Below are 26,276 nucleotides of genomic sequence, written 5' to 3'. Positions count from 1 at the left end.
AAAAAAAACACACAAAAGGTGGGCCACTAAAAGCTACCCTTGAAAGTTAGCTCTCCGACCCAGCTGTGCCTGGAAGGCAACTGCCTTCTTTAAAGCAGATAAATACACTCTTAGGAGAGCACAGGCAAACTTTTAACATTTTAATTGGTTGCTAGATGCACACATTTCACACCAGGACCCAGAATTTATCTGATCTACAACATGACAAACATAAATACCGATGCCCACTGGATCTAATGTATAACACAAACAAAACCCAGGTTGGTCTTTTTTTAAAGCCCAGCAAGTCATTTGCTTTACGTTTCAAACATTTCACATTGTGTCAAGTTTCTTTTGTTTTGAAGTTCTGCCCACAAAGTCTACTTTAGCCAACTTTGAAGTACCAGTGTATAACATTTAGGAGGATCTATTGGCAGAAATGGAATATAATATTCATAAGTATGTTTTCATTAGTGTATAATCACCTGAAAATAAGAATCGTTGTGTTTTCATTAACTTATAATACGCTGTTTATATCTACAGAGGGAGTGGGTCCCCTTCCACGGAGGCCGCCACGTTGCACCGACATGTTTCTACAGTAGCCCAGAACGGACAAACCAAACACTGGCTCTATATAGGGCCTTTAGCATTTTTCACGAAATTTTGCGGTGACCGTAGTTTCTCCAACACGCTTGGAAGGGCAAGGTGAGGCAAGCTGTATTCAAATGTTTGCAAACTGCAATTTCATAACTAGATGGCAGCTTAAAACTAGCAGCAAGAGGCAGAGTTACATGACCTTTCAACTTGCTGGCTGAATTTTCCTCTTAAGAATGTGGTCACGCTGTACGAATTGCATTTACACCTGGCTGAGATCTGATCACAATGCGAGCCTAGCCACCTCCAGATGTGGTCTGGCCGATCTGATCACAATGCTATGTGCACTTACGCATTCATTAACATGTTTTTCATTATCCAGGTAAACTAAGTGCTTACTTAGCCAAAGCCAGTATTTCATTTTCAAAGTTACAGTCTTTTTAGCACGAAATTCCATCTTACCGTTACCTTGCTGAGATGTGACAGAGGTACATTGACTCAAAGAGGGAGAGAGGGAGCGGCAACTGCTGGAACCGCTAAAGCCTCATATTGGCATCAGTTGAACTTTATAATGTATCACTTGCACAAAACGGCCTATGTTAAGGGATGACAATTTGCTAGTTTGAATCTGAATATAGTCCAAGGCCTGAAATAAACCTGCCATTGCAGTCTCACTTTATTCACTCAGCCACCATTGCAGGAAGGGTTCACATATTGAAGGCTATCCCAAACCAGTTAATTGGAAGTGGAAGTTGACAATACTGTGACGTGAAGAAGGGTATGTGCAAGAGGTTGGAGGAACCATAACACCAATTACAGTTCCATTTTGCTACATTGTCACATGTTATTTTTGCATCATATGTTGCAATTGTCTCACATGCTTTCTCACAGTGGCTTGTAAATCACGTGATGTTTGGTGAAGTGGAAACATAACTTTGTAGTAAACAATTTATACATGCATTATTGTTCGTAACCATGCCGTAACCACCAGCTGCTTTCTGCTTCCAGGACAAAGTGCAGTAAGGGCATCTTGCAGTATATACTGACATTTCTCTCATCTATATTGTTTATGAAAACAATTTAGAAATGAAATCCACCAGTCACAACAACATCCTCCATTTGAATCGTAATGCTATCTTAAGGTGCAACATATTAGAAACAAACCCACAGTAATACTGTAAAATGCAGAGAAAATGCTGATGCTGGTTTTACACTCAAAAAGGGAGCAGACATAATACAGTCATCATCTAATCATCGGATAACATGTTGTCCACCAAGCGCTGGCTATGTCAATACCTGAGGTCATTATATTCAGCGAGCCCTGATCCCCAGTACTTGGGGATGCCCAGGAAGTCCAGTTTCCTGCTTCTCTTCCATTTCTGCACTGGAACAAGATTAGAAGATGAATAATTATGTGAATGTGTGCACACACATTTCTATTTTCACACTCCTGAGGTACTTATAGTGGGTGTCTGAAAAGACTAAATTACAGGACTCAAACCATCAACTAAATTAAAACTCAAAACCACAATGGCTGTATTGAGAAAGCAGGTACCCTGGTGCCTTGGAACACTTAGTTGTACTGACAATGAGTCTGAAGGGAATGGTTGGAAACTACAAAAACTTTTGATGAGAGTCTAATGATTCCCTAACCTTGACCTAACCCCCAATCTAACACCTCTCCTTTTCCAAGAGGAATCTGAACAAAAGCCCCTAAACTCTATGAAATGTAGGCATATGTTTTGCTCAGAATTCTGATTTGTCCTTGTAAGTGTAATAATGCATGCATGCAAATATCAATCTTACAGTATTGTGGGTACAGAGAGAGAGAGAGAGAGAGAGAGAGAGAGAGAGAGAGAGAGAGAGAGAGAGAGAGAGAGAGAGAGAGAGAGAGAGAGAAAGAAAGAAAGAAAGAAAGAAAGAAAGAAAGAAAGAAAGAAAGAAAGAAAGAAAGAAAGAAAGAAAGAAAGAAAGAAAGAAAGACAAAGCAGTGGACTTGGCTCAGGGCTTGATGGCGGCTGGCCTGACTGGCGCTCAACCAGGCTGGCAGGTGGTCAGGGGCTCATCGGAGGCCGGGCCATCATTACGTTTGAGTGGCTTCCTCTCTCTTGCTCCACTCCAAACGGAGGTGTTGGAGAGCTCTGACAAGCATGGAGAGGGGGGCTAACTGCCACTGAGGTGCATGTTTGCTTTGGCTTATTATTAATTACTGTGCGGCAGGCAGCAAAGCCTCTGTGTCTGTGGCCACTTCATCAGTCAAACATACTCGTGCTCCAGTGAGCTGCCAGAACGCTGGACGGGTGGTGCTACTCACTGCTCTCTGGTTTGGCTGCCCTCTGGTAGAACTTGAGCTCTGAGAACAGGGGGCCATTCTCCTGGTATTCCTGCACATAAAAGCACACATTATTAACTATTTCATTATCACTGGTTAAAGCACTAGGCTAGACAAAAATAAACATGTCTTAGTATACATCACAAAGTGGGGCTGTGAGAGACGTTAGTGTCCCAACTAATAATCATCATCCCACCTGTATAAATAAAACTGGCTGTGCATTCTATTCCTTTTTAAAGCTTTCTTCCTGTTGTCCCTTCCCTTGAATCAAAGAAGGACTCCCCAAAATACCTGGATGGAACATGGCATTCCCATTTAGATTAGGCTAAATTAAATGAAAAAAGAATCCCTCTTCTCTAATTCCTTTCTTTTTCACCTCCCTTCAACCAAGGGTATAAATACATGTAAACATTAAGTATATCACACAATACTTTCTGATGCAATGAGAGAGACATATTACCTTGCATACAAATGTAAGACTAATTACTTTTACATTTAATAGTTCCTGAGAAAGTTAGAGGCCATTAACAAATTTTAAATGCAATTTATTTATTAGACAACTTACAGTACCTCATGGTATATGTTAGAATGTTAAAGGTAGGTTTGGATTTTTCAGTCTATCCTCAGCGCAGTATAAAACGATGTGCAGCGTTTTGGCATCTGTTACTCGAACTGGACTTCCTGGATCGTATTTCATGTCTCACCGGTACCTGAAGCAACACGCCCCCTGCATTATTTTAATGCAGGGCTGTTTTCGGTCTGAACGCCTGTTTACTTAGCCAAAGCCAGTATTTCATTTTCAAAGTTACAGTCTTTTTAGCACGAAATTCCATCTTTTTGTTGACCCAGACTCGGTTACCTTGCTGAGATGCGACAGAGGTACATTAACTCAAAGAGGGAGAGAGGGAATGGCTGCAACTGCTGGAACCGCTAAAGCCTCATATTGGCATCAGCTGAACTTTATAATGTATCACTTGCACAAAGGGATGACAATTTGCTAGTTTGAATCTGAATATAGTCCAAGGCCTGAAATAAACCTGCCATTGCAGTCTCACTTTATTCACTCAGCCACCATTGCAAGAAGGGTTCACATATTGAAGGCTATCCCAAACCAGTTAATTGGAAGTGGAAGTGGACAATACTGTGACATGAAGAAGGGCATGTGCACCATCACACCAATTACAGTTTTGATACATTGTCAAATGTTATTTTTGCATCATTTGTCTCACATGCTTTCTCACAGTGACTTCTGAATCACATGATGTTTGGTGAATTTGAAACTACAGAAGTGGAAACATATCTTGTTGTTAACAATTTATACATGCATTATTGTTCGTCACCATCAGCTGCTTTCTGCTTCCAGCAGAGTGCAGTAGGGCATCTTGCAGTATATACTGACATTTCAAACAAGCATTATTGTGTCCCTTAAGATGGACATGCTGTCTGTGCGCAGCACAAATGTACTCACCACTTTTATGACAAAGTCAGTGTCTGCTGCAACAGGTCTGTCAACATCCTGGGAGGCTTTGAGACAACAGGAGACAGTGAGAAAAGATGAGACAAACAAAGTTGTGATACATTATGTTAAGTCTTAACTCTTAGACTAGATCAAGCCCTTTGGATTTATAAAATGTATCCAACACCAGGAAGAAATTAACAAAACTCTGTACTGAGCACAAATGGGTTTGTAAATGTTGGGGAATTACAGCTGACTGGAAAGGTCTTCATAGATTAGACTGTTCAAACTGCTTTTACAACCAAGAGAAAAACAGATCAATCAGAGTAGTGTCTCTCAGAAACAATGTGTGTATCTGACAGAGAAACTGAGGAGGTCTAGTCTGCTTGCATGTACATACTTGTGTGACAGAGTGTGAATGTACAGGGTGTGTGCGTGTGTGTCATCAGACAGAGTGTGCTCATTACCAAGATAGATCAGTCCAAAGCCACCTTGACCAATGATTTTCCCCAGCCTCCATTTCTTCTTCTCAGTGTCGGTCAGTAAGAAGCCATCTGGGAGTGGTTTGGGTAATGCCCTCTTTCTTTGTGGTGCCATGAAAGCTGAGCTAGTTCCAGAAAATATGTGTAAGAAAATGCTAGAAATATATTTTTATATACTAGGAGAATATGCGAAACTGATGAAACTGACAAAATGACAAAATGTAAGAGACATAACAATTTAATTATAGGTGAGCAAACAGTAATCTCTTTCACAAAGTGTAATATGAAAACAACAACTGGCCTAACTGGTACAGCTATTGCTAGCTGGTACAACACTGCCCTGTACCATTATACTGCCAGTTCTCTATTGTACAAGTTAAAGGCAATGTCCACAAACACCATTAAAAATCTGTCAGCTTTAAACCTCTGACACAAGATTGCTTATTAACAAAAGCAAAGTACATACTGTAACTGTTAACTGCCTGGTCTTTTAGGACAGTATTTTAGTGCCGACAAGACTGTTAAGCCAAATACAAATTTGAGATTTCCGCAAAATCTGTGGCAACCTTCTTATCATACGTTTTCGTTAACTTGCAGAGCGGCTCTTTAGGATTATGGGAAGGTATTCCCAGCTTGCTATGCAACTTTTCAGAGAAGTTGTTTGTTAAGGTTAGTTATATGAAACACAAGAATGACAACTGAAATAGCTGGATCGTTGAATGTAAAACAACCGAAGAACGTTAAACACACTGCAGTTAACAGTTAGCTGACACGCGGCAGTTGAAGATTTAAATAACTCTGGTGGGAAGAGGACAACGTTTGGACAACTAAACTAAGTTAGCACTCAACTAGCGGCTAACTTAACGTTAGCTAGTAAGAAGCTCTTTAATGACTCACAAGCTAAAATATGCACCCTCCTTCGAAGAGAATCCAAGCCGAATGCCCCGGTACGAAACAGAAGTGACAAAACTTATGTTTCTGTTTCTGTTTCTGTTTTTTTTTTTCTTCTTCTTCTTCTTCTTCTTCTTCTTCTTCTTCTTCTTCTTCTTCTTCTGTTGAGTTTTATGGCGGTTGGCATCCATAATTGTGCATTACCGCCACCTACTGGATTGTAACAGCTTCACAGTGTAAACTATTTACAGTGTGATCCAAAGTGATCTCATGTCAAAGTCCATTCTATAACCCAGACCCAATTGTCCCTTCCCTCAGTGTAACATCTAGATCTTCTCCAGATATGTCCACAACATTCAAGAACCTTCTTGCAGCGTCCAGCACCATATTAATCCTTTCCCACTTCCCCTTCAGCTGCACAATTTATAACCATGGCATTGGCAATGCCAGAAATCATTTCTTGTCCATACTGATGCTCTGATTATCTCCATTTCCTTGCTGCTCCTTTTCCTGTTGCACTGCCACCGTTTTCACCGTTACTCTCCTTTCCCTCTTCTACTCTTAGCAGCTTCAGTGTATGACAATCCCTTTTCTGCTCTGATCTTATTCATTTTTACTTCCTTAATTCTTTTTGGGCACTGTGCTGATCCCGTATGGTGGTTTCCCTCGCAGTACAGGCACTTTGCTTCCTCTTTCTCCACTTACACATTACAGTTGTCCTTCACACATCTCCCACATCTTCTGCCTCCTCTACATACTGCAGCAACATGTCCATATTCCTGACAGCAGAAACATCTGAGAGGAGCTCTCTTGTATGGCCTCACCCTGTAACACACATAATCTAGATACACTCTTTCCGGCAACTCCCCCTCAAACGTGGAACACACCAAATTACTTTCCTCCTTCTCCCCTTTTCTGAATCTTGTCAGCCTTTTTGCCTCACACACATCTTTAACCTCCTGAAATGACTCGGCCTCTACTCTCAGTGGCACGCCGCTTACCACTCCCTTTTTCTTTATTTCTGCTCCAAGTGGGAAGCAATTCACACTGCTATAATCTCTAAATGCATGAATCTTCAGGGCTTTATCTCTCTGACGCTGTGATACACAGTCAATGATAATCATCCCACTTCTTGTTATCCTGTCAGATCTTACATCTCCAAGCTTTCCTCCTATAAACTTTCCAACCTCATGTGGATCCTTGAAAATGCCGTCTGTTTGTGTCACCGCTACCATCCCGACAAGATACTTGTCCTCTTTCTTCATTGTCTGACTGGATTCACTTGAACTGTTCTTCTTCCTTTTCAAATCCCCTTGAGTCCTCGTTTCCAATTTCACGCTCCGATTCCTCCTCTGACTCCATTTTCGCCTTTTTTTTTTTCTTGTGCGTACAATCTCTTACCATCCCATATCCTAGGTGGCGGTCCTGTTCAACCTCCCGCTTCTTCTTCTTCTTCTTCGTAAAGTTTTATGGCGGTTTTCCTATTTTACATAATGTGCTGTTTAATCCTGTATGCCCAAAACGTAGTCTGGATATTATTGTTTCCTCTTTCCTGGTTCTCCCCATTTTCCTCATCACCCCTACTTTTCTTTGAATGTTGTATAACCACCTTCCTGTTCGCTCTTCTTCCCACTGCTTTTGCCACCTTTCTTTCACCTTCTCTTTAACTGTGGTTTTCATTTCCGTTTTACTAAGGGGTACTGTAATGTCAATGTGATTCGTTTTTGTGGCTTCCTTTGCATACTTGTCAGCTATTTCATTTCCTTTGATCCCTAAATGTGCTGGTATCCATACAAATGTCATATTTAGTCCCATCATTTGAATTCTATATAGAGTTTGCTTTATCTCTATTAAGACATCTGGCCTGTTGTCTGAATGGCTGTGCTTCAAGCTGATTAATGACGAGCTGGAATCAGAACATATTACTGCTCTCAAAGGTCTCACATCTTCTACCCATTGCAATGCTAACAAAATTGCCAGCATCTCCCCTGTATAAACCGATACTCCATCTCTGATTCGTTTGCCAGTTTTAATGTTGAAATCTGGAACTATGAATGAAATACCAGTGTTGTTAGCTGTGTTCTTTGAAGCATCTGTATAAATTTTCACGTAGCTGTGGTATATGCTTTCTATATATGTCTGTATTATCTGTGGATGTAAAATAAGCTCCTGTTTGTTCTTTTTACCAAGCAATGTGAGATCTACTATAGGGTCAGGGAGTATCCAAGGGTGTATTATTGGGAATGGTACTGTTGGACTAATGTTTATTTCAGTTATTCCTAGTTCTTTTGCTTTCTGCTCAATTGTCCATCCAAAACTTTTTGTTTCTCTCCTCTCCTTTTCCCAACAGGGTTTTAGTGTATCTTGCGTTGGATGATCTTCATTATGTCCTTTTAAATTAACCCAGTAGTTTAAAGATAGCTGTATTCTCCTTAATTCAAGTAGTATTTCTCCCATTTCCACTTGTAATGCTGATGTTGGGGTTATTCTGATGGCACCTGAACATAGTTTTAAGCCTGATATTGGATGTTGTCTAGCTTTCTGAGAGATGTACTTGCTGCAGATCCAAACGTTACACACCCATAATCTAATACTGATCTTATTAATCCTATGTTGATGGTTTTCAATGCTGATCTCTCTGCCCCCATTCACTTCCCACCAGACATCTCATTACATTTAATACTTTTTTACACTTGTCCGTTTCCTTCTGAATATGTACTGCCCATGTGATTCTTTCATCAAACCACAACCTGAATTGTTTCACTCTTTCCAATTCAAGAGAGAATCCCATCCCATTCTCCAAATTCAGAAAAACATCATTTATCATAATAGAAAATAACAAAGGACTCAATGTAATCCCTTGAGGAGTTCCATTTTCAACAAAAAAAAAAAATCTGAATAACACTTCTTATTCTTACTTTGCATACATTGGAGGTTAAGGCAATAGGCGTATAATTCCCTGGGTTTGTGCAATCTTTTCTGGTTTACGTATCGGAATTACAACAGCTTCTTTCCAGACTTGTGGCAATTTTCCCTTCTCCCAAACCTTATTTTATAGTTCCAGTAGGATGTCCTTCGATGTTTCACTAAGATGATTTATCATAGTGTAACATATCTGATCTTTCCCTGGTGTTGACATCTTGGTTTTCCTGAGAGCACAGTTCAGTTCTGCCTTTGTGAATGGTATATTTGTTAAATCATTGGTATCTTCATTTTGCTGTAGTAGTTCCTTATTCTCAGCTATTGTCTATACCCTTCCTCTTTGCCCCTCTTCACTATTACTATTAGAACTGTGAATTTTAACAAAAGTTTGTGCTAACATCTCTGCTTTCTGCTCGTCTGTCACTGCTGTAGTTCCATTGTCCACTAATACTGGATATCCATACTCTCTTTTAACCCCATTCATTCTTTTTATCATTCCCCATATTTTAGCAATTTCTGTTTCTCTTCCTACTGAGTTACAAAACTTCTTTCTTCTTTGTATTTTAATTGTTTTCTTTACCTTAGCTTGCAACCTTTTACATTCAATAAGATTCTGAAAATTGTGAGTTCTTTTTAACATTTTAAAAGCTTTATTTCATGATTTTATTACATTTTCACATTCCTTTGTCCACTATTATACGATTTTCCTTTTAAGCTTACCTCCTTTCCTTTCAATCGTTTGCTTTTACAATTTCCCATGTGCAAATACCCGCCACTGTTTCTGACACTAAAGTAAGATCTATGGCTGATTCTGTACCTTTTCTAACATCAGTTCTGGTACCATTTCCATCATTAAGGCATTTTAGATTTCTAGGTTTCACAAATACTATACAGCCTCCTCCATTTCCCTCCACTCTATCTCTGCGTATACTATTATAATCTTTTTATTATGAACTCTAATGCTGGCTTAAGCCATGTTTCTTGAATACATAATATTTCTGGTTTATTTCTGAGACCTTTAACAAATCATTTAAATTCCTGACCATTTGCTATTAAACTTCTTGCGATCCATTGAAGAATAATCATTAGGTTCTTTCTCCCAAGACCCCCGTTTTCCCTTCTGCCTCAAGTCTTTTGTTGATTTGTTCCCAGGACAGATATTTCATAGCCAAGAATTTTTCAGCTCTCTTCACAATTTTCTGTGTTTTGTGTTTAACTTGATCTGCACAGTTGATTACATAAGCAATGAAAAAAAACAGCTTATCTACTGTCAGTTCTATAGTTTGTCCTCTTTGACCTCCTTCTGGTCTTGAGTTTTGACTGGTTTTGTCTGTTTCTTCCATTCCCTTTTGTCTTTGCACCGTCTTCACTGCTTCAGCATAACTTATGTTGTTAGCTGTTTTTACTTGTTGAATTTCCACTGCTCTTTTCCTGACTTCACAACCCCCAAATGCCGTACTGTGTTGGCCACCACAATTACAACATTTAGCTTGTACATTATCTCCACATTCCCTAAATCTATGATCCCCTCCGCATTTGGCACACCTTTGCTTTCCTTTGCAACCCATCGCTATATGCCCACACCTCTGGCATTTGTAACACCGAAGCGGAGGAGGAAACTCATACAGCCTTTATTTTATCAGGAAGTACCAGGTCCTGGAACTCTAGAAGCACTGACAAACTTTCTACTCTCTCCCCATTGATTGTCTTTAACAATCTCTTTAGTCTCCTCACCTCGCCTATGAATACTTTGAATAGTTTGAGTTTCTCCAGATCTTCGTCAATGGGAATGCCTGTTATCACTCGTTGTCCTGCTACGCCACACAGCCAATGACATGCCAGGACAAGTTTCTCAATAGCCAATAGAGAAGCAGTAGAGGCGGGAATATGCAATATTGTGCACTCAATTTGACAAATCAACATACCATATATGTAATTTATTATTTGAAGAATTAAATGCTTTATGCTTTAATTATTTATTACAAAGCATGGGCGTACTTTAAAACCTGATACCTTCATCATTTTTTTGAATTTACAAAAGTTATGGCTTAGAATTTCTTAGAGATTCTTGAAAGGTAGAACATACTTATTATACAGATATAAAAGCAACATAAACACCACCTAATAAGCACTGTTTACATAAAGAGAGATTAACTATATGATACTACTCTTTATCATCCAGATTTAAAAAAACACACACTTCATCATGTATATAAAGATAGTCTGTGAAGCAGTTGATAAAAGCAGCTCAGCCAGAACAGGATTAATATGATAGTATGGAAAACAATGATAGCCTACCAGTATATCAAAACACAGTGGTTTCAAATGTGTGAGTCAGGACACTTCCAGAGGATCACAAAAGAAAAAGAAATGGCGGTAGCATTTGGTGACTTTTGTTGGATTCTGATTTTAAAACTATGTTTGCGACTTTTTAACTGCATCCAACTGTATTTGAGAGATTTTTCATTCATCATGTAATCTAATTCAGTCCTTGAATACAGTTGGGGACTAAATGTAGTTTTAAACTTGTGTATTTTTTAATTATCCTGTTGTATCCTTAACTATTATGTGTACATACAGGAATTGTACTTTACATATATATAGATGATGTATTGAGAAATGTCAAAGTTTTTGTCATGTGATCTGTATTTGATCACTGACCATGCATGGGCTATCATGAGTCACAAGAAGCTTTAAAAGCACTCACCTGTTGCTGATCATGTGAGGAGCGAACCTGAAGAAGCTACAATGCAAAAGATTTGTAATTATGCACGACTGAACAAATAAATTAAGACGATCTAGACAATGTGTCTATTTCTGGTGTGAGCTTTAATTTATATGCTTGCACTGCTACATTGTTCCTGGTCCAGTTCAGCACTCTGGAAGATGAACAAGCTTATAGCTGTGCACAGGGCCATCATCTGTTGATTCGCAAGTTCTTTGGTGTGTATTTACATCTGTATTTTCATTTTGATAATACAACACCTATGATATTTTTGTGCTAATTTTGACCAGGATGCATGAGAAATGGCAGTACCAAATTTAGTACGTGAGCAGTTTATCAAGCCAGAGGGATGATTAATCCTATTGTTGAGGCCAGTGACACACTAACAGTTCACTGGATGTAATGATTAACCAATTTGTGATTCTTAGTATGCAGTAGTAACTCACTGTTGAGCCATCTAGAGGAGTCACTGGACTTTTTTCAACCAAGCATCTGTGATGTAAGATGTCCACCTGATAACCCATCTTTATTTCTCAAGCATCTAAGATGTTTCTCAAAAATATTGTTTATTACATCAGATCCCATTCAGTGGTTGGTGTGAAATCATCATGATTCACTAAAATTAGCATAACGGTTCTCAGCATAATGGTTTTTCTCAATGTCATGATCCCTAAATTCAATTCAAAGTTGTCACAGCGTCATGTGAAGTGATGGCATTGGGTTCTGTTCTACAGTATTTTCAGTATAAAGGCAGCTCCGAAAAGATATTGCGATGATTTAACCTGTTACAATGAAATTATTTTCATTAAAAAAATACTTTGTATCAACCAAATACCAATAAATAATTCAAAGAAATCTTACATGAACTCATTTGAATATTAACTAACCCAAACCTAAACTGCAGACACTGTGCTTTAATTTATTCTCTGAATATAAATACTGTTTACACCTAGGCTGTGTCCTTCACTTGCAATATGATACCCCTGCATAAAAAGGGTCTGTAAAAAAAAATCATTCATTTAATTATTCAGTAATATTCAAAATACATTTTTCATTTAATGGCCTAATTATTGCTGAGATTTCCCTGCCATCGAATAGCTGTGGGTCACCCTGCTTTACACAGCAGATAATTCCAAGAATTTTACTCTGCCAAGAGCAAAATTCTGAGTGTTTCTCCTGTTTTGGCATGAAAATAGTTAAATTGTATTGATATTGATGTTATAGGTAGCTTCACTTTAAAAAGATATCCTCCTATGTATCAGCCTTAAAGCCTTAAAAATGTACCAGTCAGCCTCCAGTGTGGCTGGTGCTTAGGGTGTCATCCATAAATTCAAGTTTCACACAGATCCTAGTACACCCTTGTTACACTCAGTACTAAAGTGGACTCCACCTATGCATGAATACTCTAAATAGTAATCAATAAGGGCAGCCGGTGTTAGCAGCTACATGCAGTAAAATGGAAGCAGAGGTGGTGCTGGATTCTGACATGGAATTGGGCCTTCAAAGCAGCCCCTTGTATACTGCTTATTCAACTTACTTACACAAATCAATAACAGTTTGTTTTCATGAATTCAGGCGTCCCTGTTGTAACCCAGCTTGATCTCCGTTTTGTTGTTCAACGTTGTCAATACCATACCTGGCTAATGAACACAGGCTGCAGGAACAAATGTTCCTGGAACCGGTGGTGGACAGGAACTCACACATTTCTCTCCACTCATCGCTCCCAATCAAGCTTGTTTTATTGCGATGAAAGGAGAGGGAAAATGCCTTCCCTTGTTGCTCCTGTCGGCGTGCACCTGCTTTGAGCCTATCGATCTACAGGCACCCTCAGGGCCTAATTTAAGACTCAAGGATTCTGCCATGAAAGGAAGAAAAAAAAAAACATCACTGGTTGAACATCAGGTAGTCATAAGGAAAACTGTTGGAAAACTGGGTCTGCTTTGATGAAGATAAGCAATAAGTCATGTGTGGTGTTTGGTTGAAGATCAATTGAAGAACACTTAAAATGAATGTGACCTAATTATTGCACTATAGAGCCTATGGTGTATCTGAATACCTGCTATTAACTAAGCTTATATCTAAATGGCTCAGGAATGCTTTTAATTGCATAGTCTTCTGTGGCTCTGGAGGGAGTTTTGTCAAATCTGAAAGAATAACCGTGACTAACGCGTTGGTAGCTTTCTAACAATCTAAGCTAACGCTAGCAAAGTAAGCTAACTTTAGCTAAGTTTACTGCCGATTGCTCACTAATTTACAACGCTAGTGACAACAACAAAGGCAGAATAATTTCTGTGGTAAAAAAAACAAACATTTCAATCCCTTATAAACCTAACTTTCCTAAACAACATAAACCAGTAGCCCGAGGGGTCTCTTTTCAGGGCTATAAGCCCCTCATGGGAGCCTGTAACGTTACTGTAATATAGCCTGTCAAAGACCATAGGTTTCACCACTTTCGTGATGTTGATGCGTATTTATTGCTCACCACATAAACAAGTTACATTAAGTAAGCCCAGAGGCAGTAAACAAAACTACTGGTATTTGACAATGTGAACAGAACATTAATTATGCTATACTACACTACAATACCACAGCTGGCACGTGTTCTTTGGAGAAAGGTTAGGCCATGGCACAGCCTCCTCCCTTAGTTCTGAATAGCTAATGCTACTAGTCACTAACATGCTTATTATATTTTCATGATGATAATGGCTAGGGATGATCCAAGTGACCCACTGACCTCCACTCCCAGCAAGCAGAAAAAGAAGGGCCAGGGATGTCCTGTTTCATCTGTACACTTTCACGAGACCAGTGAGTATTATAAACAATATTCCAACTAGCTTTCTGTACTAACATAACACACAGATTCTCAACAAGTAAAAGAACTAGAATGGCAAGTGTCAAAGGAAACTTGTAGATTAATATTTTTTGCACTGCTAACTGATATATATTTAGTTGGTTAATACAATCAGTTCAATATCATTCATTGTGCATATGAAGGAAAAGGGCTGAGATGAAGCTAGGGAGATGTCTCAATAAAGGCATTTAGCAATATATGTTGAATCCAATCAGTGCTATTCACATTAGCTAACTTAATATTAACGTGGTGCATTAAGTGACAGTGAAATGCAAAATTGGGATTCATTTAAGCTACTACTATTGTGTTAGTGTGTTATCTTAATGTATTCATTACAGGAACAGCAGGTGGAAATTAATGTGAGCCTTTTGTCTAAACCTGGCACATTTACACCATATTATAGTGGTACTGATTGATAACGTCACGATCAACAGAGAGTTATTGGAAAGATTAAATGTTGATTCTCTCCCCTCCAGAGAAATGTATTCTTCTGACAGCTGGGACCATGCTGCACCCACACAATACTAAACAAGTGAGTACTATTTTTTTCTGACTATCATAAGGAAGCAGACTGACGATAAAATTTTGTTCAGTATTTCTGAAACAGCAGAATATTGCAGTCATATTAACATATGGTAGCTAGCTAGTCAGGGTTTTCCAACGTTTACTTTTTGTCACTACCCTACATCAGGATACACTATTGCAATGTATTTTCCATCCTCAGCCCTAAGTCTGGATCATCAGTCCAGTGTGGGGCTTAGAGAGACGTGGAGACCATGAGGACCGAAAGTATCAGAAGTATCTTCTGACCAGTCCCTACCAGTAAGAGCAGTACCAGATGTCCTCCTCATCCAGTGCAGTTGAATGACCTTAGGAGGTTACCAGCATTCAGCTCAAACCTGCATCACCTGCATGTCATCACTACCCACCACACTGCATAAACTGCCTCAATTAAATTAAATTTTATTTATATAGCGCCAATTCATAACAGAAGTTATCTCATTGCACTTTTCCTATATTGCAGGTGTAGACTGTACTTTTTATAATAATATTTTCAGAGACCCAACAAATCCCACCATGAGCAAGCATTTGGCGACAGTGGCAAGAAAAAACTTGGAAACCTTGGACAGAACCAGACTCAATGGTAGGCAGCCATCCGCCACTGCCGTGTTAGGTTTTGAGAGAGAGAGAGAGAGAGAGAGAGAGTTTTTTCTGGGCGGGGGGTTGCATAACCTGCCTCACCCAGTGATGCTGCTATTTTTAATGTGCGATAAAAAAATTTATTAAATTGTTGCTCCAAGTCAGTTGATTTCTCTCATGGTACAATTCCGGAACTAAGTTTAATATCAATATGTACAATAATCAAATGACAGAAAGACATTAATGGCATTTTTTGTTTGTCAGAATGTAGATTATTCATTAAAAGGCCATATTTAATGTCGTCTTATACTTCTTGCATACATAATAACTTATACACAAATATGAATATTATTTATACACAAATGGGAATATTATGAGTTGTCTGTTCTTTAAAAAAGAAGATAATGGTTAGCTTCATGGTATAACCCCCGAACCTGCAAATTAAAGCAAACATCGTGAACTCCGGAAGAATCTTGTTTAGTCTGGCAAGATGGTCCTAAAACATACAGGATGGCCCTCCCTAATGCCAGAGCAGCCTACTATTCATCATTAATAGGAAAATAAGAACAATCACAGTATTATTTTAAAATACCACCTAGAATTTTAAAATAATAATAATGTAATGGTAGTGGTAATTTTAATATTAATAAAGTAATACAAATAGGAATGATAATAATAGTAATAAGACTAATAATAACAATTGTAGTAACAGTTGTTGAGTAGGAACACGGTGTGTGCAGGTGGCCCACAATCAAGCTCCGGAGGCAGAAGTACCTGCTGAAAGCGACAGAAGGAGAGAGAAGAGAGAGACGAAAAAGCACTAAACTAACCTGACCATTAAGACCTTTGTAGGTGAGGAGAAGTATTATAAATTCTATTCTGTATTTTACAGGGAGCCAGTGCAGAGAAGCTAATATTGGAGAAAAATTATCTCTTTTCCAAGTTCTTGTCAGTACACGTGCTGCAGCATTCTGGATCAACTGGAGAGTCTTAAGGGACTTATTTGGGCAGCCTGATAATAATTGGCGCTCTATAAATAAATAAATAAAGTGAATAAATGTCATGGATACTCCAGGCTCCACTACCTACTAATTATCCACACCTGCTCCCAATTACACTCCTGCTCCACATTAGCTCTCAATCACAGGCAGCATAAAAGCCCTGCACTCACCTCAGTATGTGTCCGACCTCGCATTACGCCTATTCGCCCTTCTCCAGTGATCTCCCGGTCTCCCTGGCTCCAGCGATCACCCGGACTCCCTGGCTCCAGCGTTTCTCCTGTTTCCAGCGGTCTTCTGTCTCCAGCGTTCTCCTGTCTTCAGCAATCTCCCTCCTACCGACTTCCCTCTCTCCATACCCACTATATCTGGCTGTATTTCAATAAAGAACATTCTACTTTGTTTCTACAACTTTGTCCATCTCGGTGTCCCCTGCCTGTCTGTACTGTAACAGAAGGTCGGACCACTACCGAAAGGATGACAGCCCTGAGCCCCGATGACCCCTTCCCAGACCTGGAGGATGTTATCCGACGATATCTCCTCACCCATCCACCACCAGTCACCCCAACCAACGCCTCCTCAGACACTCCTTCAACCCCGCTGGTAATGAGGATGATTAGTCAATTACAGACCTTCTCAGGCTCAGCAGAGGACTGCGAGGGATTTTTGCTGTGGTGTTCCCTGGTCATCAGCCTATATCCACACCAGTACCCCACCGAGCAATCGAAGGTGGCCTTCTTGGTGTCCTGGCTTGATGGACCGGCACTCCGCTGGGTGGCAGACATCTGGTCGAGAGGTGAGGCTGTCACACAATCTTTTCGCCATTTTGCAACACACCTCAGAAAAGCGTTTGGCACCCCAGTCAGTACCTCATCAGCCAGTCCTCAGCCTGCACCTCTACCGGCCAGTCTTGGGTCTAGCAACCCACGACTTCCCTGCACCGGAACTCCGCTGCCCAATTGCTCGCCTGCTCCGTCAACACCTCCAGTTCCAGCTCCGCAGCAGCCTCCAGTCCCTGCTTGATCGCAGCAGCCTCCAGTCCCTGCTGGATCACAGCAGCCATCGCAGCAACCATCACTCCCTGTTGGATTGCAGCAGACACCGACCCCTGCAGGTCGGCAGCAGACAGCAACCCCTGCAGGTCGCAGTCGACTCCTTTCCTGGCTGGATTGCAGCAGCTCCCTGGACTCCTGGCTGGATCGCAGCAGCACCAATCCCTGGCTGATGCTGGATCGCAACCACCTCCGCAACAAGCCACTGAATCATTGGCGAGGTCACAGCAGCAGCCGTACCCTCCTTCTCAGCCAGAGGAGCAGGTTCCGGACTCCCGGACACCACTGGTCCAGCCGCTCCTCAGCCAGTCATCCTGTCGCCGGCTCCCAGTCCTGCTGCCTCGTCGCTGGCTCCCAGTCCTGCTATCCTGACGCTGGCTCCTGTTCCTGCAGCCAGCCCTTGATCTGGTTCACCGGTCCTGCAGCCGGCCCTTGATCTGGTTCACCGGTCTCCAGAGAGCTCCTGCCTTAGTCGCAGACCTCCAGGGGGGTTCCCACTTTTGCCACAGACCTCCAGGGGGTCCCCACCTTCGCCGCCTGAAGTGGCTGAAGTGAAGTGCCGGCTGTTTCCCAATCACTGAACGAGAAAAGCTTGTATGAACTGAAGACTTGCCATGATGAGAGGACTGACAGATTTAATTTCCATTTGAATTTTGACACCAAAAAAGCATGGTGACAAGTAAATGTAAATGCAATAGACTGGGGGCGCTGTTTCACTGGCACATTGAAATGCCAATGCAAAAATGAATCGCCATTTGAATAAAGAGACCAAAAGACCATGGCAATATGAAATGCAATTGATTGAGCTTTCATTAAAAAATTAGAATCAAAATAATTCAAACTGAATTGAGAATTGTATTGCCACTTTGCATATTGAATTGTCAATTGCAAAATGCATTTACAAATTGCACATAGATTTGCCAATTGCAAAATGAATTGCCATTTGAATAAAGAGACCAAAAAACCATGGTAATATATGTATCTGGCTATATAGAAGATGGAGGTGCTGCACATAAGTGCTGAACGGATGGATAAGCATTTTTTCCTGAAGTACATGTTACAGCACACAACTCATCCTAAAACCACAAAATGTTGCTTTCACATTTCTGTTTGTGAGATACATTAGCACGGGAAGGGGGGTGCCCTCCCTGCTGGCTAGAGTGAAACACAGTGGAAACATAATTTTACTGTTACTGTTAACACTGTTTATTCTAAGCTTTAGAGTTGTTGGTAGGTGTATTTTTGAACTACTTTGACTTTGTCAGTCTAGCTGTTTCGCCCTGCAGTGTATTTTCCAAAACTATTCCTTTATCCAGTTCTCCAGTAAAAGAGACTCTTAGCTTCAATGGAACCAATAGAGGTTAAATGACTGAATAAAGTCATTGTCCTTGTCCAGTAGGATACCACTGTACAGCCTCACACCCAATCGATCTAAAAGTCACCAATGTTAACTTCGCTGATACTGTAACCTCTCACTATAGTCCAGGTTTTAACCCTCGCCTCCATCCATCTCTCTACAATTTTCTCTCTGTTGTCTTTTCTCTTTTCACTTGCTCTCTCCCCCCCCCGACTCCGCCACCTCTCACCTGGGGTAATTGCTCTGTGAGCTCGGCAGTGCCTGCCAAACGACACTGCTGTTTCCTCTCTGCGCCTCTCATAGTCTGGGTTCGGTGACACCAATCTCAGTAAGGGCGTGACACCATTTTGTGTAACTGGCCATCGTGATGGAGATGGCATAATTGTCCTAATTAGGAGTCGAGGATCAGGGCGGCTGCAGCTCTGACCCACCCCGGTCCGAGTCCATATGGTGGGAGGCTGATAATGAGCCAGTTAATGTGCTGTGTCCATCAGTAAGAGATACTCAGTATGAACGTTGTGCCAAAGAGATGGAGGAGGTTTTACTCTCTTTGCCCTCTTTTCTATTTCCTCCCTCTCGCTCACTCATTTACACATAAATTTACATTTTGGCTCCAATAAAAAAAATTGACAAAATTCACTCGAAAACCTGATGTATTTATGTACTTAATTACCTACAGTAGTCATACCTTATCTTCACATTAGTGAGCGTTACATTTTGTAAGTAATTACGGACATTCTGCCGCCGTATCATAAACGACATTTTCAAACTGTTTCATTTTATGAATCATTTGTTCCTGGCCTTGTCTCTCAGCTCCCATCATGCAGCTGTGTCACCATTTCATGTTGTGACTGTTCTATTTATGAATATGAGATGTATTGCCAGTTCAAATGAAAGTAATACAAATCTAATGGCCAGTAATGAGATGCTGTTTTGCCATTATTGGACGTGGGCTGGGTCTATGCCAGTGTGTGTGTGTGTGTGTGTGTTTTCTCAATGCTGTGTATGATTTGATGCTAATAAAGCCATACGTTCTGCTCCAGGGAGCAAGCACTGACCAGGATTCAGATTAGGTCTTAATGGCTTCTAGGCCTGGGGCTAAATTGAAATGTAAATCCCCAAACCAAACATCATTTATTCCTTACATTTTTTGATGTGGAAGTTGGAGACATGTAGCTGTGTAACTGTAATTTGCTTTGTTTCATGCAAACATTCCATTGAAGAGGCTGTGCTACATAAACAAAGATGCATGTCTGGATTTGCATTGCAATGCTATCACTGTTCATTTCTGGTAATCTGTGTGTACTCAGCAGCCTCCTCCCAATAAATTCAACAGTTTAAGTTGTTTTTTCCTCTGGTGTGTATTAGCCAGACAAACAAAGTATTGAGAGAGTGTAGAAGAAGGTTTGAAAATACAGGATTTTTGAATTCAGTTTGGACTGAACCTGAATCTAAAATTAATTAATTTGACTGTTTCATGTTTTATTGTTGTCTTTTGTTATTGGTGGCAGCAGTAGTGGAAAGTAACTAAGTACATTTACCCAAGTACTGTACTTAAATACAATTTTGAGATACTTGTACTTTACTTGAGTATTTCCATTTTCTGCTACTTTATGCTTCTACCCCATTACATTTCACATGGGAATATTGTATTTTTTACTCCAATACATTTATGTGATAACTTACTATACTAGTTTCTTTGCAGATTCAGATTAATAATACCAAATATAATCAATAGTATGATGCATTATTATAGGTAAGATTTATATAAGACTTTATTGATTTATTGAAATTCACAAGCTATACCATCAGTATACATATATAGTAATTACAATTAGCAACACCTTTACTAGCTGTGAGAATAAAGTGATGTACACATTAATGCATCAATAATTATAATACAATAACATAATGTACATTATTCTGAAATAGGCCTTCTGCAAAATGACTTTACTCTTGGTACTTTAAGTATATCTTGATGCTAATATGTTGGTACTTTTACTTTACACTGTGGTATTGCTACCTTTACTTAAGTAAAATATCTAAGTACTTAGTAGTAGCCACAATAATATGTGAAAAACAATTAAAATGTTGCATTGGAGTCAATTCAGCTTAGAGGCTTGTCATAAACAACCAGTATGGATCAATTCTGCAATAAAATCATAATACATCATATCCATCATATTAGAGACAACTCAGACCGGACTAGATATCAGACATTGTTGGCCTGACAGATCAGCTAATTAATACACTGGTCAATAGATCACGGTTGAGTCTGGTGAGGGCCACCTAGTCATCCTTTAAGGTACAGTGTGGAGTATTTGACCACCAGTAGGGGCAATATGGGGCAATGTGCCATCAGATCTCTGCAGCTCATCCAGAATGCAGCAGTCTGACTGGTCTACAGCCTACCCAAGTTTTCCCACCCTACACCACTACACTGGCTACCGGTGGCTGCTCGAATCCGATTCAAGACACTGATACTTGCCTACAATGCTGCAAATGGCTCAGGCACTCCTACATCCAAGACATGGTCAATCCATACACCCCAGCCTGTCCACTATGTTCTGCTACTCAACAAAATCACGACTGTTTGCTGTCCTGGCTCCACAATGGAGGAACTAGCTCCCCATTGGCATCAGAACAGCAGACACTCAACACATCATCTGTCGCAGACTGAAAACTCATGTGGCCCATAAAAAATAAAAATCTCTACTCTCTAATGTAATACTTAAAGCAGTTCAGCATATTTGATGAAGTTGATGTACTTGCAGGATTCTTGCAAGTTTTAGGTTGTATCCACATGGTTGAATGCACTTATTGTAAGTCGCTTTGGATAAAAGTGTCAGCAAAAATAAATGTTAAAAAAAGTGTGTTTCTGTTTTAATGTAAGTTGCAAACATTATAATGCCTGTCTAACTGGCTTATTACTTACAGTAATCCCACATTACTTACAAGGCCAAGGGGTAACATATCATTAGATAACTATATTGTTTTATGGGCTTACAATGACCTATTGTTTAAAAAATTACCACAAATTTCAAGTGGTAAAACTGCCACAGTTACCATTGTAAACTGCATATGTACAGTGCAGAAAGCTTGAAAGGTGTCATTTAGCAAAGGGTCAGTTTGTCCCAGCTACTAACCACAGTACTGCAACAAAATAACTCCCCTTCTGCCGAAAATGCATTTCCCCCCTCTGTCTTCCATTATTAAAGGGGGGGTCTGTAAAACTGTTGACAGCACACCTCGAGCTGCAAACAACGTCATTGTGACATGAAGGCTGGCAGTAGCCATAGCCTCCAACAGCTAAACACCCACTATCAATTATCTCTTCGGACAATGATCGATACAATACCACTGGAAGCTCTTCTGTCAAACGTTTCTCATCAATCTGGGGCGCACGCATGGAGAAAAAGTGAAAAGAGAAGAGTGAACAAAATTAATTGTCTTATTGCACGGAAGGTCGGAGCACTGGCCTGGTTGCCTTTGTTGAGTGTCATAAAATGCAGTGTGCCTGGTACAAAATGATATAGCACTTGACACATTCACAGCTTGATGCATTCACTTGGATGACCTTGGCCAAGGCCACAACTCCAGCGTTAACCAGTGGCATAAGAAAGAAAAAAGAAAAGGTGGAAAGAAGGTGAGAAAATACATGAAAAACACTTCATTGGTCTCTACCCTGTCTCACCTTGAGCAACATTGAGTGGATATGGTTTAAAACCATGGTTTGACCATGCCTCCCTTCACTCTTCTATGTGGCTTTGTCTGGCAGTTCATGGACTGCGGCCACTGCTGTATTTTATTCAACTAAGCAGTCACACATCACATCTGTACCCTCTTTGTACCCTCAGAGTCTTAGTTGAGAGTTAACAAAAGTAATCAGTCTGGAGTGTATAAACACTGCAATTTGAAATAGAGGCCTGATCAAGATAGAATATTGTCTTCTTAATTTTGAATGCAGACATAGCTGGACCCATATACTTACTTTTTCTAATCAGGACTGGTGCTAGATTTGGTGCACTAGATTTTCTATTCGTGTGTCTAAATATGATACCATGAAACTCTTGTAAGATTTCAAAGGAATTTCAGGATGAATCTCTTTAGGTGTTTTGGAATTTGAGAAGCGAATCTAAACATTTTTGCCTTAATAGGTTGGTGCACAAAATTCTACCCTTTATTGCTAAGTTATTAGAATATAATCATTTGTTTTGCACCAAGAAGTTAGTGTATTTATAGTGACTCTAATTATTTTGTTTTACAGGATTAAACAGACAGATCATTAGTATGATGATGTTTACCTTCTACTGACTTGTTTAAAGCAAACATTGAGCTTCTGTTATGGTACACTATGGCTGGACCCAAAAGCACGACTAGCACAGAGGGAGTTGAAGTAGTTGGTTTCAGTTTCTTATAAAGTACAATGAGTAACCAGGGATGTGGAGGTAATCGCTGTAAGCCGGTGGACTGGGTGAAGACATCGGACTGGCAAGAGACTGGGGAGACCAGAGCAGGCGGAGCGAGGACAGTGGGCTGAGGTGGAGCAGTGGAGATCCGAGGTGAGGTCTTCCTGGAAAGCCGGTGAGTAACTTGGTGGCAGATGAGAGGAACGATGTGAGGGAGTCAGAGAGTTAGTCAGGGTTTCAGATAAGGGAACCAACATGGAACAAACAGAGAGAGACACTAGGAATGGTACAGCTGTATCATGACAGCTTCAGTATCTTTTTAATAGACAGAACTCCTGACATGGTATTTGTTTAGACATTTTGAAGTATTTTATTAATTGTTGAAGAACATTGGACATAAAACTTCATATGTTTTCTTGTGTTTTAAAGTCTCTTCAAGCAGCTCATTTACATTATCCTTTACTGGTCCTTATGGATCTTAAGAGACATAAATCAAGCAGTAAACAATACCCAGCAACTTTTTTGTCTTTAAGTAACCAAATTTTAACCATGTGTCATCACTTGCATTCTAATTGCTCCTGAAGAGTTCTTAGAAGACATGATTCAAACATTATTCAGCACAAAGTAGGTTAGGTTTACAAAATGTTAATTAACCTAGCAAGACGAGTAACCTAGTTAACCTGATGAGTGAGACATGTTTACCTGTGTCAGTAGATAACATTGTAATATACATGGGTCTTTATATGTTGTTCTTATATTACCCAGGTTATATTAACAGACATGTAAATCATGCCAATATAACATTTTATGTATTACTGCACTGAATGCCTGGTAAAAAACATGTGTACTATTAAGAATAGATGCATAAAGCAAAAGCTCAAAGACAAAATTAAAATTTATCTTTGAAACTGAGTCAGCAAGAGATGAAGGTAATCAATAGGTAAGCAGTCACACATTCTGTACAACTCACAGTTTCCTTACAGGATAAAACGAAACAAGACTGAGTCTACCCTTGCTAGCAGCCCTGTGAGGTTATTAGCTAAATGCTAATATCCGCATGCTAACATGATCACAGCAACAATGTTAACATGCAGATGTTTAGCAAGTATAATGTTTACCATGGCTACCATCTTAGTTTACTGTGTTAGCATGCTAACATTATGGAGCCAGGACAGGGACAGGGAATTTGGCATTGAAAAGAAAATTTGGCATTGAAAAAAAAGGGAACTGAAAAAGGAAACATTTGTACTGAAAAAAAAGTTGTATTGGCACTGAAACAAGTATTGACACTGAAAAAAGTTTCACTGAAAAATAAAAATTATTCCATTTTATTTTGATATTTTTTGCATTCTGATGTGTTTTTCACTGACAATGTTCAGTTTTTTCTTCATGTCACTTTTTTCAGTGACAGTTTTTTTTTTTACACTGTCAGGATTTTTTCAGTGTTTCAACTTTCTGTCACCATTTGGTGTGGAGAGAAGGGGTCTGAGGGGAGGGGGCATACTAAGGAGAGAACCAGCTGTCCTCTTATCTGCTCTGAAGCCTCTGGCATCACTGCAAACCTACTGTAAAGGGTTCCACAAGTTCACCAGGAATTCTGGTAAAAGTAAAAGTAGGCCTACTCAATGCAGAAAAATTGGCCCCTGTGAATGTTATACTATTATACTGCATATTATACCTTTAGATTATTATTATTACTTATGCATTAATGTAAATGGAGAAAACTGTTTTGTATAGGACTGCAACTAATGATTATTTTCATTATGGATTATGGATTTTCTCAATTAATCACTTGATTGTTTGGTTTGTTTTTTAAAAATATATTAAAATAATTAAAAGGAAAAGCAGCAAATCCTCACATTTGAAAAGGTGGAACCATGAAATGTTTTGGCATGAAAAATGTAAACGATTATCATTTTCTGTCTATTGGGTAGTTTAATTTCTAACAAAACACATTTTATAAACTCTATGTTTTGTGTGTTTTGTGTAATTTGTAAAGTAACTAGTAACTAAAGCTGTCAGCTAAATGAAGTAAAAAGTACAATATTTCCCTCTGAGATGTAGTGGAGTAAAAGTAGATGGTGGCATGAAAAGAAAATTCTCAAGTACCTCAACTTTGTACTTACGTACAGTACTTGAGTAAATTAACTTAGTGACATTCGACCACTGCATTTTCATCACTTTAATTTAATAAATTCAACAATATATTCATGCTATTGTCAACACTTTGTTAACCTAAGTGTTATTGTCTTATTTCAGTCTCTTTGGGTGTATATATGTTAATGTCTCAGCCAAATGGTATTTTGCTGTAACAGGATTCAAAGATTGCCATAGCCTTTCTAATTCCCTTTGTTTGATAAGTACATTTGCTCATATTTTAGTATGAAGCCTCCTTGTTTTCTGATCCACTCCTGTTTGCCCTGGAAAAATTTACTGCACTATGCTGTTAATACAAACTCGACACTTCCTGTATCCGTTAATTAATTAAAATCCCTCTAGTGTTTCAGTGGACAGAATCCCGTTATTTCACAACAAGGCTTTAATTGTGGAACATTTGTAGGACCGTCTTCTGGAAAATTCAGTGACTTGCAGGTTCCCATACTGTTTCAAATGTAGCTGCTGTCATCTTGTGTTTGCTGTGATACCAGAGGCTTCGGAGCAGACAAGAGGACGGCTAGTTCAAGAAGAGTGATGTTCTGTCCTTAGTATGCAGATTAAATGTAAATCACGCTCTCCTTGCACTCCTTGAATAGAAACCAATACCTGTCACGTCTTACTGTTAGAGATGTCCACCCAACCTTTTCATGCAAAATGCAATGATAAGTAGAATAACTGTAATACATCTTAGGGCGGAGTGATAAACTGAATCTAGCGGCTTAAGAGTGGAGGCAGAGGCATGTCTATGGATAACATCATCACCATAGTCCAAGACAGAAGATGGCCTCAGTTATTGCTTTATATTTTGAACAATGGAAAATTAGCTCTGTTTTTGCACAAATATCAAATTTTTTGTCGTAGCTTGCTGACAAATGTGTTAATGTGAAATGTAACTTTTTGATCCAGCCTGATCCCAAAGTATTTGTACTCT

General features: G+C 39.6%; 1 protein-coding gene across 3 annotated transcripts in view; it reads right to left on the bottom strand.

Moving 5' to 3' along the window:
• Positions 1–5,899, bottom strand: part of vrk2 (VRK serine/threonine kinase 2) — a 42,893-nt gene extending 36,994 nt beyond the window's left edge. For 2 of the 3 annotated variants that reach the window (XM_044213975.1, XM_044213976.1), the window contains exons 1-5: positions 5,741–5,899; positions 4,829–4,968; positions 4,374–4,429; positions 2,888–2,957; positions 1,870–1,957 (exon numbers count right to left, since the gene is read on the bottom strand). In XM_044213975.1, the coding sequence (XP_044069910.1) occupies positions 1,870–1,957; positions 2,888–2,957; positions 4,374–4,429; positions 4,829–4,958 (344 nt within the window). In that variant the 5' untranslated portion in view covers positions 4,959–4,968; positions 5,741–5,899. Of the gene's footprint in view, positions 1–1,869; positions 1,958–2,887; positions 2,958–4,373; positions 4,430–4,828; positions 4,969–5,740 lie in introns of those variants that run through there. The other variant, XM_044213977.1, reaches the window with a different exon arrangement.
• Between the last annotated feature and the right edge of the window lie 20,377 nt (positions 5,900–26,276).

This window comes from Siniperca chuatsi, linkage group LG11 (genome assembly GCF_020085105.1).
Source record: "Siniperca chuatsi isolate FFG_IHB_CAS linkage group LG11, ASM2008510v1, whole genome shotgun sequence".
Taxonomy (NCBI): Eukaryota; Metazoa; Chordata; class Actinopteri; order Centrarchiformes; family Sinipercidae; genus Siniperca; species Siniperca chuatsi.
Note: the sequence above shows the minus strand (reverse complement) of the source record. Positions and strands in the feature narration are given on the sequence as shown.